Below are 16106 nucleotides of genomic sequence, written 5' to 3' on the forward strand. Positions count from 1 at the left end.
GGGAGAAACGTTGCAGCCCGCGCCGAACGCCGGACAGCATAAAGGATTCCCGACCGCCGGGCAGCGGTGCTTGGAGGGCACAGGTCTACGCCGTCCCTCACGCAGTTTCGGAGAAGGAGCGCTGGGCCCATGGAGGGAAGGCGGCAGGCTCGGCGGCTGCGGATGCTCGCTGGGGCAGGGGCTCAGGGCGGAGGTCTGATGGTGGAGGCCACCGAGAACTGTCACGGAGCCGCGTCCGCACAGCGAGCCTCCCTTATTCATTCAGGGCGAGTGTGTATTTGGGGCGGCGCGCGGGGGTGCTGACCAAGACCGGAGAGCTCCCGGCGCGGCCGCCGGCGGAGCGAAGGCTAGAACCCCTATGAGCGCCCCCCAGCGCCCCTGAGCGCTCCCTGCCGGTGCACGACGCCCCCAGCGGGAGGCAGGGATCAGCAGAGCCTCGCGCCCCGAGGCCCGCCCCCGTCTCCCTACAAGGACCGTGAGTCCCGGGTCCGAGCCCTCCGCGCGGGGATCGGGCGGTTGCCCGGCGCGTTGTCCCTCGGCGGCCTTCTGGCCCCGCCAGCGCGGATGCCGGGAGGTCCACGCTGCGACCGCGGGAGGAGGGGTGGGCGGGGCTGCCGGGGGTGGGGGCCCCGGGGCGGGGCGCGCTGTTTGGCGTGTAGGTGCTCGGTCCTGCTGGAGGACGCCAGTGGCACACACTCGGTCCCGAGATGGCGAGCATACGAGTGGCTAAGGTAACCGCGTATAGGATGACCCCTTTCTCTTGGCTCCCCTCGCCCCGCGCATTCCCTCCTCTCTCCATCCCCTCCGCGGCTCTCCGAGCACATTCATTTATTTGTCTGGGCATCAGAGCTGGCTGAATCCCTGTCCTTCCCGCGCTCTACTCAGAGGAGGACTGGCCTGCAAGAGTGGCCAGAGCTAGAGTTTTGGGGGTTTGGGGGCCTCCGCTTGAGCCGTTTGCGTGGTGAAGATGAGCTAGCTCCTCCAAAACTGGTTTCAATTTCGCTTTTCCTGCCTGAGACTTGTGATAATAACTGGGTGCATCTCCAGTGCAGGAAAGGTCCTTGGCATCTTGGTGCCAGGCATTCTGCTACTGCTTGTGGTGGGTTATGAACACAGATGACCAGGATGAAGTCCTTGCCTTGGAATAAGCCCATGGCCCATCCCATAATTTGATGCCTGTATTACTAGAGTCCTGAGAAACACGGAATGCTGATTAGAATTTGGGGCAAAGTTCCCTGGGTATTCTCTGGAGGCAAGATGCGGAGGTGGACCTGGAAGGCCTCCTGGAGTAGGTGGCTTGCATTCGTGAGTTCTACAAGTGTTGAATGCCTACACGTGCTGGCCCTGTTCTAGGAGGTGGGGGTGGGGCGGGCAGAGATGAACACAAATCCGGCCCTTGTTGAATTTTATTCCTATCAGGGACACAATTTGAAATAAGATCTGGAAGGATGCGGAGGGGGCAGTTCCCTCCAGAAGGTGGGAAAACCCAGGGTGTTTGGAGATGGATTAGGGAGGAAGGTGATCCTGGTGAAGTGAGTATGGCACCGCAAGTCTCTCAGAAGTGCCCCTTCCAGTCTGCAGGGTGGAAGGGCAGGCTCTAGGCGAGGAAGAGGGTGCCTGCTACCCACAGCCTCTGAGAAGAAAATGGCCTCAGACTGGGACGCCCAGAGCAGGCTTGGCCTAGATCCTAAATCTGGAGGTTGGCAGCAAAATGAGTCAGAGGGTCTTTCCAGCCAAGGGGAAGAGAGATGGGAGCCAGAATTTACTGCACTGGAACCATTACATGCCAAACAGTGTACATGGTTCTTTCATCTAATTCTCACAGCAGTTCTGTGAGATAAGTAATATATACCTGCATTTTACAAATGAGGAAATTGAGGCGCAGAGAAAATAACTTGCTTGTCCAGAGTCTTTCAGTAAGGAACAATGGGACTGGACTATGAAGCCAGGTCTACAGGCCTCCAGCCTGCAGGCTCTTTCAATGGCCTTTCTACTTTCATTTTCTGTTCTGGTTAGTCAGGTGATTTCCTATTAGGCAGTAGGAAAGAACTGTGTGTTTTAAGTTGGGTTTCAACTTCCTCAGGCTTTGGGAAAGTTTTGGCAGAACTCACCCTAAATAGATAAAGTCCAAGTGTGCCCAGTTATAGTAAAGTCAGGGAAATGTTTATTCCAGTTCTTCTCTGGTCAGCCTTGGGCTTTGTTCTTGCCAAACAGTCACAGATGATAGAGAAACTCTTAGGAGTACAGGTGCTTCTAGTTTGGGGTAAAGATAAATGAGGGCCCATTGACTCTGGGTGGGAGGCACCAGAAGCAGCTTATTGGTTGAACAGAGATGGAAGGTAGACTGAGAGAGAGGAGGGGGGCATGGGATGTGTTTATATTATATGCTGGGGGTGGGGAGAAGGCAGAGAAAGTTCAAATGGTCCCCAGTGGTAAAGGACCCCTCCTCAACTGTGGACTGGGTTTGGAGAGCTTCCGTTTCTCAACATCATCACTGCTGACATTTTGGGTCAGGTAACTCTTATGTATCTGTTGTATGTTTTTAGATTTGAGGTTACTGCAAGGTTTATAAATAATATCTTATAACCCGTTATTTTAAACTAATGACAAGTTAACACTGATTGCATAAACAAACAAGCAAAATGAAACCTAATAAAGGCCAGGTGTGGTGTCTCACTCCTGTAATATCAGCACTTTGAGAGGCTGAGGTTGGCGGATTGCTTGAGCCCAGGAGTTTTGAGACCAGCCTGGGTAGTACGGGTGGATTGCATGAGCCCAGGAGTTCCAGACCAGCTTGGGTAACACAGCCAAACGCCATCTCTACAAAACGTACCAAAATTAGCTGGGCATGGTAGCATACTGCTGTAGTCCCAGCTACTTGGGAGGCTGAGGTGGCAGGATCACCTGAGCCCAGGAGGTTGAGGCTTCAGTGAGCTGTGATTGTGCCACTGGGCTCTAGTCTGGGTGACAGAGTGAGTGTCTAAAAAAAAAAAAAAAAAACCAAAAACCAAAACAAAAACCTAATACAAACTGTACACTTTAACTTCGTCTTTCTGCTTTTTAACTTGTTCTTTCTTTTCTTTCTTTTTCTTTCTTTCTTTCTCTTTCTTTCTTTCCTTCCTTCCTTCCTTCCTGCCTTCCTTCCTTCTTTCTTTCTCTCCTCTCTCTCCTCTCTCTCCTTCTCTCTCTTTCTCTCTCTCCTCCTCTCTTTCTCTTCCTCTTTTCTCTCTTTCTTTCTCTCCCTCTCCTCTCCTTTCTTTCACAGAGTTTCACTCTTGTTGCCCAGGCTGGTGTCCGCCTCCCAGGTTCAAACAATTCTCCTACCTCAGCCTCCCAAGTAGCTGGGATTATAGATGCCCGCCACCACGCCCAGCTAATTTTTGTATTTTAGTAGCGATGGGGTTTCACTATGTTAGCCAGGCTGGTCTTGAACTCCTGACCTTAGGTGATCCACCGGCTTCAGCCTCCCAAAGTGCTGGGATTACAGGCGTAGCCACTGTGCCCAGCCCTAATCTGTTTTTCTGTGCACTTACTATTACCAGTGAGTTTTGTACCTTCAGATAATTTCTTTTCTTTTCTTTTCTTTTTTCTTTCTTTTTTTTTTTTTTTTGTTTGAGACAGAGTTTCCCTCTTGTTGCCCAGGCTGGAGTGCAATAGTGCAATCTCGGCTCACCACAACCCCCACCTCCCGGGTTCAAGTGATTCTCCTGCCTCAGACTCCTGAGTAGCTGGGATTATAGGCATGCACCACCACGCCTGGCTAATTTTGTATTTTTAGTAGAGATGGGGTTTCGCCATGTTGTCCAGGCTGATCTCGAACTCCTGACCTCAGGTGATCCACCCGCCTCACCCTCCTAAAGTGCTGGGATTACAGATGTGAGCCACCCGGCCTGGCCCAGATGATTTTTTATTGTTCATTAAATTTTTAAAAAAATTTCTGATTGGCCGGGCGCGGTGGCGCAAGCCTGTAGTCCCAGCACTTTGGGAGGCCGAGACGGACGGATCACGAGGTCAGAAGATCGAGACCATCCTGGTTAACACGGTGAAACCCCGTCTCTACTAAAAATACAAAAAACTAGCCGGGCGAGGTGGCGGGCGCCTGTAGTCCCAGCTACTCGGGAGGCTGAGGCAGGAGAATGGCGGGAACCCGGGAGGCGGAGCTTGCAGTGAGCTGAGATCCAGCCACTGCACTCCAGCCTGGGCGACAGAGCGAGACTCCGTCTCAAAAAAAAAAAAAAAAAAAATTTCTGATTGATAGGCCGGGCGCGGGGCTCACGCCTGTAATCCCAGCACTTTGGGAGGCCGAGGCAGGTGGATCACGAGGTCAGGAGATCGAGACCATCCTGGCTAACACGGTGAAACCCTGTCTCTACTAAAAATGCAAAAAATTAGCTGGGCGTGGTGGTGGGCGCCTGTAGTCCCGGCTACTCGGAGGCTGAGGCAGGAGAATGGCGTGAACCCAGGAGGCGGAGCTTGCAGTGAGCCAAGATCCTGCCACTGCACTCCAGCCTGGGCGACAAAGCGAGACTCCGTCTCAAAAAAAAAAAAAAAAAAAAAAAAGAAAAGAAATTTCTGATTGAAGAACTCCTTTTTAGCATTTCTTATAGGACAGGTCTGATGTTGATGACATCTCTCAGCTTTTGTTTGTCTGGGAAAGTCTTTATTGCTCCTTCATGTTTGACGGATATTTTCACTGGATACACTATTCTATGGTAGAAGTTTTTTCCCTCAGTCATAGTTTATTTAAATATGTCATACCACTCTCCCTTGGCCTGTAAGATTTCCACTGAAAAGTCTGCTGCCAGACATATTGGAACTCCACTGTGTGTTGTTTATTTTCTCTTGCTGCTGTTAGGACCCTTTCTTTATCCCTGACCTCTGGGAGATTGATTATTAAATGTCTTTGAGGTAGTCTTCTTTGGGTTAAGTCTGCTTGGTGTTCTATAATCTTCTCATATTTGGATATTGATATCTTTCTCTAGATTGGGGAAGTTCTCTGTTACTATCCGTTTCAATAAACTTTCTAGCCCTGTCTCTCTCCCTACCTCCTATTTAAGGCCAGTAACTCTTAGATTTGCCCTTTTGAGGCCCTTGTCTAGATCCTGCAGGCATACTTCATTCTTTGTTTATTCTTCTTCTTTTTTTTTTTTTTTTGAGACGGAGTCTCGCTCTGTCACCCAGGCTGGAGTGCAGTGGAGCGATCTTGGCTCACTGCAAGCTCCACCTTCTGGGTTCACGCCATTCTCCTGCCTCAGCCTCCTGAGTAGCTGGGACTACAGGTGCCCACCACCACGCCCAGCTAATTTTTTTTTTTTTTTTTTGTATTTTTAGTAGAGATGGGGTTTCACCGTGTTAGCCAGAATGGTCTCGATCTCCTGACCTCGTGATCCGCCAACCTTGGCCTCCCAAAGTCTTTGTTTATTCTTTTATTTTTTTGCTTCATCTGACTGTATTTTCAAATACCCTGTCTTTAAACACTCTAATTCTTCTGCTTGATCAATTCTGCTATTAAAAGGCTCTGATGCATTTTAGTATGTTAATTGCATTTTTTTCCTTTCTTTTTTTTTTTTTTTTTGAGACAGAGTTTCGCTCTTGTTGCCCAGATTAGAGTGAAATGGTGTGATCTCGGCTCACTGCAACCTCTGCCTCTCCAATTCTCCTGCCTCAGCCTCCCAAGTATCTGGGATTACAGGCATGCGCCACCATGCCCGGCTAATTTTTGTATTTTTAGTAGAAATGGGGGTTTCACCATGTTGGCCAGGCTGGTCTTGAACTCCTGACCTCAGGTGATCTGCCCGCCTCGGCCTCCCAAAGTGCTGGTATTACAGGCGTGAGCCACTGCACCCGGCCTCAATTGCATTTTTTGACTCCGGAATTTCTGCTTGATTCTTTTTAATTATTTCAATTTTTTTGTTAAATTTGTTGATGGGATTCTGAATTCCTTCTCTGTGGAGGAAATATTTAATTTCTTTGAGTTTGCTCAAAACAGGTATTTTGATTTCTGTGTCTGAAAGGTCACGTATCTCTGTTTCTCTGGACTTGGCCCTTGTGCCTTATTTAGTTCGTTTGGTGAGGCTGTGTTTTCCTGGATCGTCTTGAAGCTTGTGGATGTTTGTTGGTGTCTGGGCACTGAGGAGTTAGGTATTTATTATAGTCTTTGTAGTCTGGGCCCGTTTGTACTCATCCTTCTTGGGAAGGCTTTCTAGGTATTCGAAGGGCTTGGCTCTTGTGATCTAATTTTTGGTCACTGCAGCCATGTCTACATTAGGGGGCACTCTAAGCCTAGTAACACTGTAGTTCTTGCAGACTCTTGGAGGGCACTACCTTGGTGGTTTTGGATAACATCAGGAAGAATTCTCTGGATTACCAGGTAGAGACTCTCATTTTCTTCCCTTACTTTCTCCCAAACAAATGGAGTCTTACTGTGCTCCCTGGAGCTGGGTGAGGTGTGACACAAGCGTCCCCATGGTCACTAGAACTGGGACTGCACTAGGTCAGGCCTGAAGCCAACACAACACTGGGTTTTGCCCAAGGCCCGCTGTAATCACTACCTGGCTATGCCCTATGTTCGCTCAAGGCCCTAGGGCTCTACAATCAGCAGGTGGTGAAGCCAGTCAGGGTTTTTGTCCTTCCCTTTAGGGCAGTTAGCTCGCTGCTGGGCCCCAGATAGGTCCACGGTTACTGTCCACGGGCCAGGGCCTGCAGTCGGAAACCTTAGAAATTTACCTGGTGCTCTGTTCTACTGCAACTAAGCTGGCACCGAAACCACAGAACACAGTCCTTCCCACTCTTCCCTCTCCTTTCCCCAGATATGGGAGTCTCTCCCCTTGTCCACCACCACCATGGGTCTATGAGGAGTACTGTCAGGGTACTAGTGCTGATGTTCGCCTAAGGCCCAAAGGCCCTTCAGTCAGCTTGTGATGAATGTGATCAGGCCTGAGACTCACCCTGCAGGTCAGCGGTCTCCCCTCTTGTTGGGCCTGATAATGCTTTGTTAGGATGTTTATCAGCATCTCTGGCCTCTACCCACTCTCCCAATTTGTGCAAACGGAAAAATGTTCCCAGATATTACCAAATGTCGCTAGTTAGATAAAATTGCCACTGGTTGAGAACCACTGGTTTGTACCAATTCATTGTTCCAGAGAAATGTGACCTGCCCTTGAGTGTCTTTTTATCTTCCCCAAAAAGAAAAGGCCTGTAGTCCCACAAGATGGACCCTAAAAGAGGGGCAGCATTCCTTTGTCAAATACATTTAAGAAGTACTGCATGCTGTGGGCCCACATCTTGGTCAATCACCATATACAATAGCATATTAAAGGCTAGGGAAGTTCTACAGTGAAGAAATCTCTTTAGCCTAGATTTCCTGTACTTGACCTTGGAACGCTTTTCCTGTACTACCTATTAACCTTCTGCAGGACATACTGTACACATTTGCCCCATCTGGGCCCTCTACCCTGGTGCTTCTCCCCTTCTCTGCATGGATTCCTGCTCATTCTGCATGGCCCAGCTCACAGAGTGTACCCTCTATGAAGCCTTCTTTCTCCCCTCTCATCTCCCTCCCTACTGTATATCCATACACATTCACATAATCACATCCATGTTTCGTCCATTACTCTACTGAAATTCTTGAGGACTGGGTCCTGTCTCAGTTACATGCCAGTAGAGAATGCTCAGTGATAGCAGTTGGGAGAATTCAAAAGGGATATTCAGGTGCTTGGGCCACAGTTCTGGGAAGGTGAGTCACTCCTTGCCCCCTTGTTTCCCTGCTTGGAGTTCTTCTCTGCTGTGGTCTTCTGGAGTCATTTCCTTTCTCCAGCCCTGATCTGGCAGAGTTTGAAGCAGTGGGGTCCTGTCTGCTGTAGATGCTCAGTAGATGCTTATGGAAGGAAGAAAGGAAGAGAGGCAGGGAATTAGAACCTAGTGACTTTTTAGGAAGAAGGCTAGAGAGCAGAGGTTAAGTACCCTGCTTTCAAGAGAAAAGCCTCCTAAGAGCACTTACTCTCAAGTTTTAATATCTGGGAGAAGTGATCTATTTTTCCCTGCACTGAGTACCTAGGTGTACCAGAGTTGTGGTGAGGCCACAGTTAGAAAATTCACTTAAAGCACCAGCACTGGCTGGGCGCGGTGGCCCACGCCTGTAATCCCAGCACTTTGGGAGGCCAAGGCGGTGGATCATGAGGTCAGGAGATCGAGACCATCCTGGCTAACATGGTGAAACCCTGTCGCTACTAAAAATATAAAAAATTAGCCAGGCGTGGTGGTGCGCGCCTGTAGTCCCAGCTACTCAGGAGGCTGAGACAGGAGAATGGCGTGAACCTGGGAGGAGGAGGTTGCAGTGAGCCGAGATTGTGCCACTCTACTCCAGCCTCAGCGACAGAGCGAGACTCCATCTCAAAAAAAAAAAAGAAAAAAGAAAAAGTTCCAACACTGTGCCTGATACATACTAAGTGCTCAGTAAATGCAGGCTCTGACTTTACCGGCTTCTGCCCCTAAGATGGCCAGTTTTGGACTTGGGACAGCTTGCTGCTGGGACAGGGGGAGGGGGCTGAAATAGGGAGGACTAGGTCAACTGCCCACTCAACTTGTGTCCCCTGCAGGAGCTGGAGGATCTTCAGAAGAAGCCTCCCCCATACCTGCGGAACCTGTCCAGCAGTGATGCCAATGTCCTGGTGTGGCACGCTCTCCTCCTACCTGTGAGTATCCATGGGGACTGTGGCTTTGGATTGGGGACAGCTTAGGCCAGGGACATGGGCAGGGAGGGTTAGGACTAGGCAAGAATTTTCCCTGCCTTGGGATCCTTTTACTGGACGTTATCATTGCTGGAGGGGTCCTCTCTCTGAACTGATTGCTTCTGAGATCCAGATACTTCTGAGGTTCATCTTCCGATAAAGATGCCAAAGGACTTTTGGACTTAGTAGGAGACCCCTTCCTTAAATCAGTAGCCACCAAGCCCACCACAGAACTTCAGGAGACAAACAGCATCAAAAAGAAGAAGAAATAAAGATCTCTTGGACCTTTGTCAAGGGGTAGGGATAAACTTCCAGGCTCCCACCATTGGTAGAATTTGCTCCCGCGAACTTAAATTGTATTTTGTTTTTCTTTAGTCTTATTTCAGAAAATTGTTACATATGAAAACACAAATGCTCATTTCTACTGTTCTTATTTTTCTCTGTTTATTATTTGGTATTTTTTTGATAAAGTCTCTCTGAAAGCAGTATTCCAAAATAGTTATCAGAGTACAGATCTCTCTTTTTTTCATCCGATTATTAGTGACTAAAGATACTTTGAGAAATTAATCTACACTTTTCGTTACTTGGAAATAAAATTGAAGACATTGAACTTTTGGTTAGTCAAAGCTCTTTGGAATGTCAAGGGAATAATTCATCTTATTATTTAGGATTTGGACTTTTTTTTTTTTTTTTTTTGAGACAGAGTCTCACTGTGTCACCCAGGCTGGAGTGCAGTGGTACGATGTTGGTTCCCTGCAACTTCCACTTCCCGGGTTCAAGCGATTCTCCTGCCTCAGCCTCCTGAGTAGCTGCGACTACAGGCACGTGTCACTATGCCTGGCTAATTTTTGTATTTTTAGTGGAGACAGGGTTTTGCCATGTTGGCCAGGCTGGTCTCAAACTCCTGGCCTCAAGTGATCTGCCCACCTCGGCCTCCCAAAGTGCTGGGATTACAGGTGTGAGCCACCGCACCCAGCAGGGTTTACTTTTTATTGACAATGCAATGGCCTAGGTTGTGTCATCTTCTCTTTAAACTAAACTGTAGTCCAGAAAAGTAGAGAAAGGCCTGAGTCAGGTCACCGTAGGAATCTGTCAAGTCCCTTGGATTACTGTGTTGAAGCAATCCACTTACCTGGCTTAGAGTGAGCACACCTGTTCTAGACCTCAGGTGCCAGGAGAAGATGCTCAAAGGAGCTCCAGGAACTGATTATATCTCCAAGGAGACCAACTTTGAGATGATGAAAGTAAAGCGGGGGTGATAGGAAAACCTAGGAAAGGTCTCGTTTAGCAGAATACTATGAAATCAGAGGACCTCAATGGTTGGCAAGACCAAGGTGGTTAAGTGTGCCCCAGGAACTGGCCACAGACCTTCCACCCATATAGGTGTCCTGAAGAAACATGATACTTGGGAGGAATCCCAGAACTGGAGAACCAAAGCTTGATGTAAGTCATCAGCTAACCTGAAGGTTCCTGATGAGGCCATAAAGGAGGGGATGGTTGACTGGCAGAGGAAGGAGAACCAGGAAAGGTCTTTTGGAATAGCAGAGAAATTCCTCCTCAAAGACTCGGTCTCAGTTTATGTGTTCACCAAAGTGGCCCCACTTGTCACATCTTGGTCATGAAAGGTTTCAGCTCGATGAGCCTTTTGAAGCTGATAGTAAGAATTCTCATTCCTTGAGAGTCTCCTGTGGACCAAGTGCTGTTTTAAGCACACGACATATGAGGTCATATTGAATCTTCTCAACCGTCCAATGAGGAAGGTTGTCTTCCTCTTAAAATTGCGGAGATAGAAACCAAGGAGGTTAAGTAACTGGTCTGTGGTCACTCAGAGTAAGGTAGCAGGAGTGGAATTCAGCAGACTCCAAGGTCTTCTCTTTTAACCACTCCATGAAAAACGAATAGTTTTCAAAATTTTTTCAAAAGTAGCAGGCTGGGCACGGTGACTCACACCTGTAATCCCAGCACTTTGAGAGGCTGAGGTGGGTGGATCACCAGGGGTCAGAAGTTTGAGACCAGCCTGGCCAACATGGCTAAACCTTGTCTCTAGTAAAAATACAAAAATTAGCTGGGCATGGTTGTGGGCACCTATAATCCCAGCTACTCAGGAGGCTGAGGCATGAGAATCTCTTGAACCTGGGAGGCGGAGGTTGCAGTGAGCTGAGAATGGGCCATCGCACTCCAGCCTGGATGACAAGAGTGAAACTCTGTCTCAAAAAAGCAACAACAAAAAGTAGCAGAATACTTTATTTAACCTAGAACTTAGAAGGTAGTAGGACTTTCTCAATTGACTGTAAGATACAGTATGGAATCCTCTGGTCCAACTTCTTCATTTTACAAACACGGAAACTTATCCTCAGAGAAAGCTTAGTCACACAGCAAGCCTGAGGCAGAGCTGGGACAGGTCCCCAGAGCTCTCAGCTCCATGACTCTGCTACCTCCTTCCTCTGTTAAGACCTACAAAGCCCAGAAAGAAGCCCTTTCAGGCAGGACACACTGATACTCCTGTCTTAGTCCATTTGTGTTGCTGTAAAGGAATACCTAAGGCTGCATAATATATAGAGAAAGGTTTATTTGGGTCAAGCTTCTGCAGGCTGTACAAGAAGCATGGCGCCAGGTGCAGTGGCTCATCCCAAAATCCCAGCACTTTGGGAGGCCGAGGCAGGTGGATCACCTGAGGCCAGGAGTTCAAGACCAGCCTGACCAACATGGAGAAACCCCGTCTCTACTAAAAATACAAAATTAGCCAGCCATGGTGGTGCATGCCTGTAATCCCACCTAGTTAGGAGGCTGAGGCAGGAGAATCGCTTGCACCCGGAGGCAGAGGTTGTGGTGAGCTGAGATCATGCCATTGCACTCCAGCCTGGGCAACGAGAATGAAACTCCATCTCAAAAAAAAAAAAAAAGAAGCATGGCACCAGCATCTGCTTCTGGTGAGGCCTCAGGAAGCTTCCACTCATGGTGGAAGGCAAATGGAAGCCACATGTACAGATCACATGGCAAGAGTGAGAGAGAGAGAGAGAGAGAGCAGGTGCCAGGATCTTCTAAACAACCAGCTTTTTCAGTAAGTAATAGAGTAAGAACTCTCTTATTACTGTGAGGATGGCACTGAGCCATTCATGAGGGATCTGCCCCCAGGACCCATACACCTCCTACTAGGCCCCACCTCCAACACTGGAGATCACTCTGGAGTGCAGAGTGAGACTCAAACTGCAACCTCTGCCTCCCAGGTTCAAGCAATTCTCATGCCTCAGCCTCCTGAGCAGCTGGGACTACAGGCGCACGCTACCACGCCCAGCTACTTTTTTGTATTTTAGTGGAGACGGGATTTCATCATGTTGCCCAGGCTGATCTCGAACTCCTGAGCCCAGGCAATCCACCTGCCTCAGCTTCCCAAAGTGCTAGGATTACAGGCATGAGCCACCACCGCACCGGTCTTGGGGATAAAATTTCAACCTGAGATTTGAGGAGACAAACATCCAACCACAGCACCCTCCCATCCTGCTCTGAGGCCTCAGCCATAGGCCTTCTCTGACTGATAGGCCCAGCCTTTTCTTCTTGAGACCATAAAAGGTGAGATATTTTCTCTTTATCTTCCTACTCTTTTATACTCTATCTTTTTTTTTTTTTTTTTTTTTGAGATGGAGTTTTGTTCTTATTGCCCAGGCTGGAGTGCAGGGCTGTGATCTCTGCTCACAACGTCGGCCTCCCAGGTTCAACTTCCACTTCTCAGTTCCTGCCTCCGCCTCCCGTGTAGCGGGTATTATAGGCACACGCCACCATGCGCAGCTAATTTTGTATTTTTAGTAGAGACAGGGTTTCTCCATGTTGGTCAGGCTGGTCTCGAACTCCCGACCTCAGGTGATCCACCCACCTTGCACTCCCAAAGTGCTGGGATTACAGGCATGAGCCACCGCGCCCGGCCTAGTTACTCCATCTCTCATCTCAGTGTGCTCGAGGTCACCATGATTTCTGTTTTGCCTATTAAGGAGGAGGAGCTCTGAAAATCTTGACTCTCTGCTTAACCACATATGCCATTCTTGCTGTCTTTGCTCTGTCTTTTCAATAACAAAGGCTCTGAAAAGATTTGGTAATTTGGAACCAACCGGAAGTCCCCTTTGTTCCGCACTGGGGTCACCCAGGTTCTGGGGTTTCTCCCTCCTAGGGCTGTGAGTAGTCATCTTGTGTAAAGGTGTAGGGTTGACAGTGCCGGGTTCCCATCCCTGCAAGGCTGCTGTGGTCCTAGGTGAGTTACTTACATACACTGAACTTGAGTTTTCTCCTCTGTAAATAGAGACGCTGGTAATTGTTTTTATACCTATTGTAGTAACTGACACATATGTAGTACTTGCCATGTGCCAGGCGCTGTTCTAAATCCTTGGCATAAATTAAATCATCTCATCCTCACATATGCCTTATGAAGAAGTCTATTATTATTGTCATATGGAAGCATGGAGAGGTGAAGTTACTTGCTCAAGATCACATTGCTAGTGAGTGTCAGAGCCGAGTCACACCCAGGCATGGTGGCTCCGGAGTCTGTGTGACCCGCATACTCTGTTGCCCAGGCTAATGCATGTCAAGTCCTTAGCACAGGACAGCACAGATAGGCGCTCAGAAAAGTGTTCAGGTCGCTCAAAGTCTAGAGGGTCTTCTCTTGGCTCCTTGCAGCTCCCAACCCCTCGGTCACTCTAGCCCCTGAGTTTGTTTGTGTTTAATTATGGTAAAATACATATAACACAATTTACTATCTTAACCGTTTTTAAGTATACAGTTCAGTGTCATTAAATAGGATTACAGCTGGGCATGGTGGCTCATGCCTGTCATTCCAGCACTTTGGGAGGCCAAGGTGGAAGGATCGCTTGAGGCCAGGAGTTCAAGACCAGCCCTGGCAACATAGTGAGACCCTATCAAAAAATTTTTAAAATTATCCAGGCTTAGTGGTGGGCTCCTGTAGTACCAGCTACTCAGGAGGCTGAGGTGGGAGGATCACTGGAGCCCAGAAGTTTGAGATTACAGTGAGCAATGATAATGCCACTGCACTCCAGCCTGGATGACAGAGCGAGACCCTGCTTCAGGAAACAAACAAACAACCATGGTTGCACAACCATCACCATCGTTCATCTCTAGAACTTTTTGTCCACCTGTACTGAAACTCTGTACCCCTTAGTAACTCCCCATTCCTTTCTTTCCCCAGCACCTGGTGACCACTTTACTATTTCGTTTCTATGAATTTGACTATTCTAGGTGCTGTACTTCAGTGGTATCTTGCAATATCCGTCCTTTTTTGTCTAGCTTATTTCCCTGAGCATAGTGTCTTCAAGGTTCATCCAGATTGTAGCATATATCAGAATTTCTTTCCTTTTAAGGCTAAATAATACTCCATTGTGTGTATATGCCACGTTTTGTTGATTGATCCACTTGGTTTGCTTTCACCTTTTGGCTGCTAGAAACATTGGTATACAAATACCTGTTTGTTTTCAGTTCTTTGGGTATCTACCCAGAAGTAGAACTGCTGGATCATATGGTAATTCAGTGTCTAATCTTTGGAGAAATGGCCATACTGTTTTCCACTGCAGCTGCACCTTTGTATTTTCCTGAGTTCCTGAGTTCTTAGGATTTCCTCATTTTCTCCATTTCCTCACCCCCATTCTAATGTTCTAAGAAAGGATGTTCCATCCTTTTCTTCCATAATCTCAGAAATCCATGAAAGCTGAGATGGTCCTTAGAGCTCATCTAGTCCATCTTTATCCACTTTACAAATGAGGAAACTGAGGCCTAGAGGTGGGAAGTGGCTCAACCGTGGTCACACAGCAAAAGCCTGGATCAGACTTCTCTGCCTCCCAGGCCAGTGCCCTTTGGTGATTTCACATTTTCACTAATCCATGACTCAGTTGTCAAATGAATGCAGGTGCTGTGCGTATCCTGGCTCATGTGTCCCCCTGGGAGTGAAGCAGAGGATGCCTAGGACCCTGGGATGGGGGCAGGAAGGGAAGAAAACCAGACCGGAGCTTGACCCCTTTTCTCTCTGCACAGGACCAACCTCCCTACCACCTCAAAGCCTTCAACCTGTGCATCAGCTTCCCGCCTGAGTATCCGTTCAGGCCTCCCATGATCAAATTCACAACCAAGATCTACCACCCCAACGTGGACGAGAGCGGACATGTTTGCCTGCCCATCATCAGCAGTGAGAACTGGAAGCCTTGCACCAAGACTTGCCAAGGTGGGGCTGGGCTTTGCCCGGAGGAGGGACTGATACTGGGTAGAGATTACTGGAAGGGGGTTTCACAGACTTATTCTGAGCTTGAAAAGCCCCGAAGAGAGGAGGTGAAAATTGTGAGTCTTGGCTGAACTTACTGTGAGATAGAAGGGATGCTTCCTGGACAGACTGACCTCTCCTGCCTCTGTTCCTGTACCTGGGCAGTTGTGACAGAGGAACATTGCTGTGGTTCACGAGAGAGGCAGCCTGGCTGTACAGGGAAGGGCTCGGGATAAGAAAGCCCGCTGTTCCCTCTGTGGACTTTGGGCAAGTTTTCGTTCCTTTCTGGGACTCGGTGTCCTAAATGACAGTGGAGGGAACTGGCCTCATAATGAGAACAGCTGTCACTTGACTGAGCACTTTCAGCGCTGTGCTGAGAACATCACATGCGGACTTCATTTTCATTTCCTCCACCACCCCGTGAGGTAGTGTTGTCGTTAGCCTTGTTGAATAGACCCGGACATTTGAGGCATGTGAGAGGCGAAGTGGTTGCCTAAGGTCATACAGATGGCAAACGGCAGCACTTGGCTGAGTCGCGAGCCACATGTGACTGTTGCAACTGAGGAACTCAGTTCTTTTCCTTTTTTAAGACGGAGTCTCGCTCTGTCGCCTAGGCCGGGGTGCAGTGGTGCGATCTCGGCTCATTGCAACCTCTGCCTCCCAGGTTCAGGCGATTCTCTGGCCTCAGCTTCTCGAGTAGCTGGAATTACAGGTGTGTGCCACCACATCCAGCTAATTTTGTGTTTTTAGTAGAGAGGGATTTTGTCATGTTAGCCAGGCTGGTCTCGAACTCCTGACCTCAGGCGATCCGCCTATCTTGGCCTCCCAGAGTGCTGGGATTACAGGTGTGAGTCACTGCGCCTGGCTGGAACTCAATTCTTAATGGTACTTAATTTTAATTTTTTTTTTCTTTTCTTTTGAGACACGGTCTGTCTCTATTGCCCAGGCAGTTAGTTCAATGGTGCGATCTTGGCTCACTGCAACCTCTACCTCCTGGGCTCAAGCCATCCTCCCACCTCAGCCTCCCGAGTAACTGGGACTACAGGAGCATGCCACTACACCTGGCTCATTTTTGTATGTTTTGTAGAGACCAGGTTTTGCTATGTTGCCCAGGCTGGTCTCAA

At 48.5% G+C, this 16106-nt stretch overlaps 1 protein-coding gene across 3 annotated transcripts in view; it reads left to right on the forward strand.

Annotated features, from left to right (window-relative positions):
* UBE2L6 (ubiquitin conjugating enzyme E2 L6) overlaps window positions 1-16106 on the forward strand; it is a 17722-nt gene continuing 1616 nt past the window's right edge. Inside the window, exons 1-3 of one of the 3 annotated variants that reach the window (XM_015434702.4) lie at window positions 1-475; window positions 8598-8693; window positions 14760-14946. In XM_015434702.4, the coding sequence (XP_015290188.1) occupies window positions 14835-14946 (112 nt within the window). In that variant the 5' untranslated portion in view covers window positions 1-475; window positions 8598-8693; window positions 14760-14834. Of the gene's footprint in view, window positions 476-631; window positions 732-2022; window positions 2515-8597; window positions 8694-14759; window positions 14947-16106 lie in introns of those variants that run through there. The other 2 variants (XM_005577852.5, XM_074013597.1) reach the window with 2 other exon arrangements.

Source organism: Macaca fascicularis, chromosome 14 (genome assembly GCF_037993035.2).
Source record: "Macaca fascicularis isolate 582-1 chromosome 14, T2T-MFA8v1.1".
In the NCBI taxonomy this organism is placed as follows: Eukaryota; Metazoa; Chordata; class Mammalia; order Primates; family Cercopithecidae; genus Macaca; species Macaca fascicularis.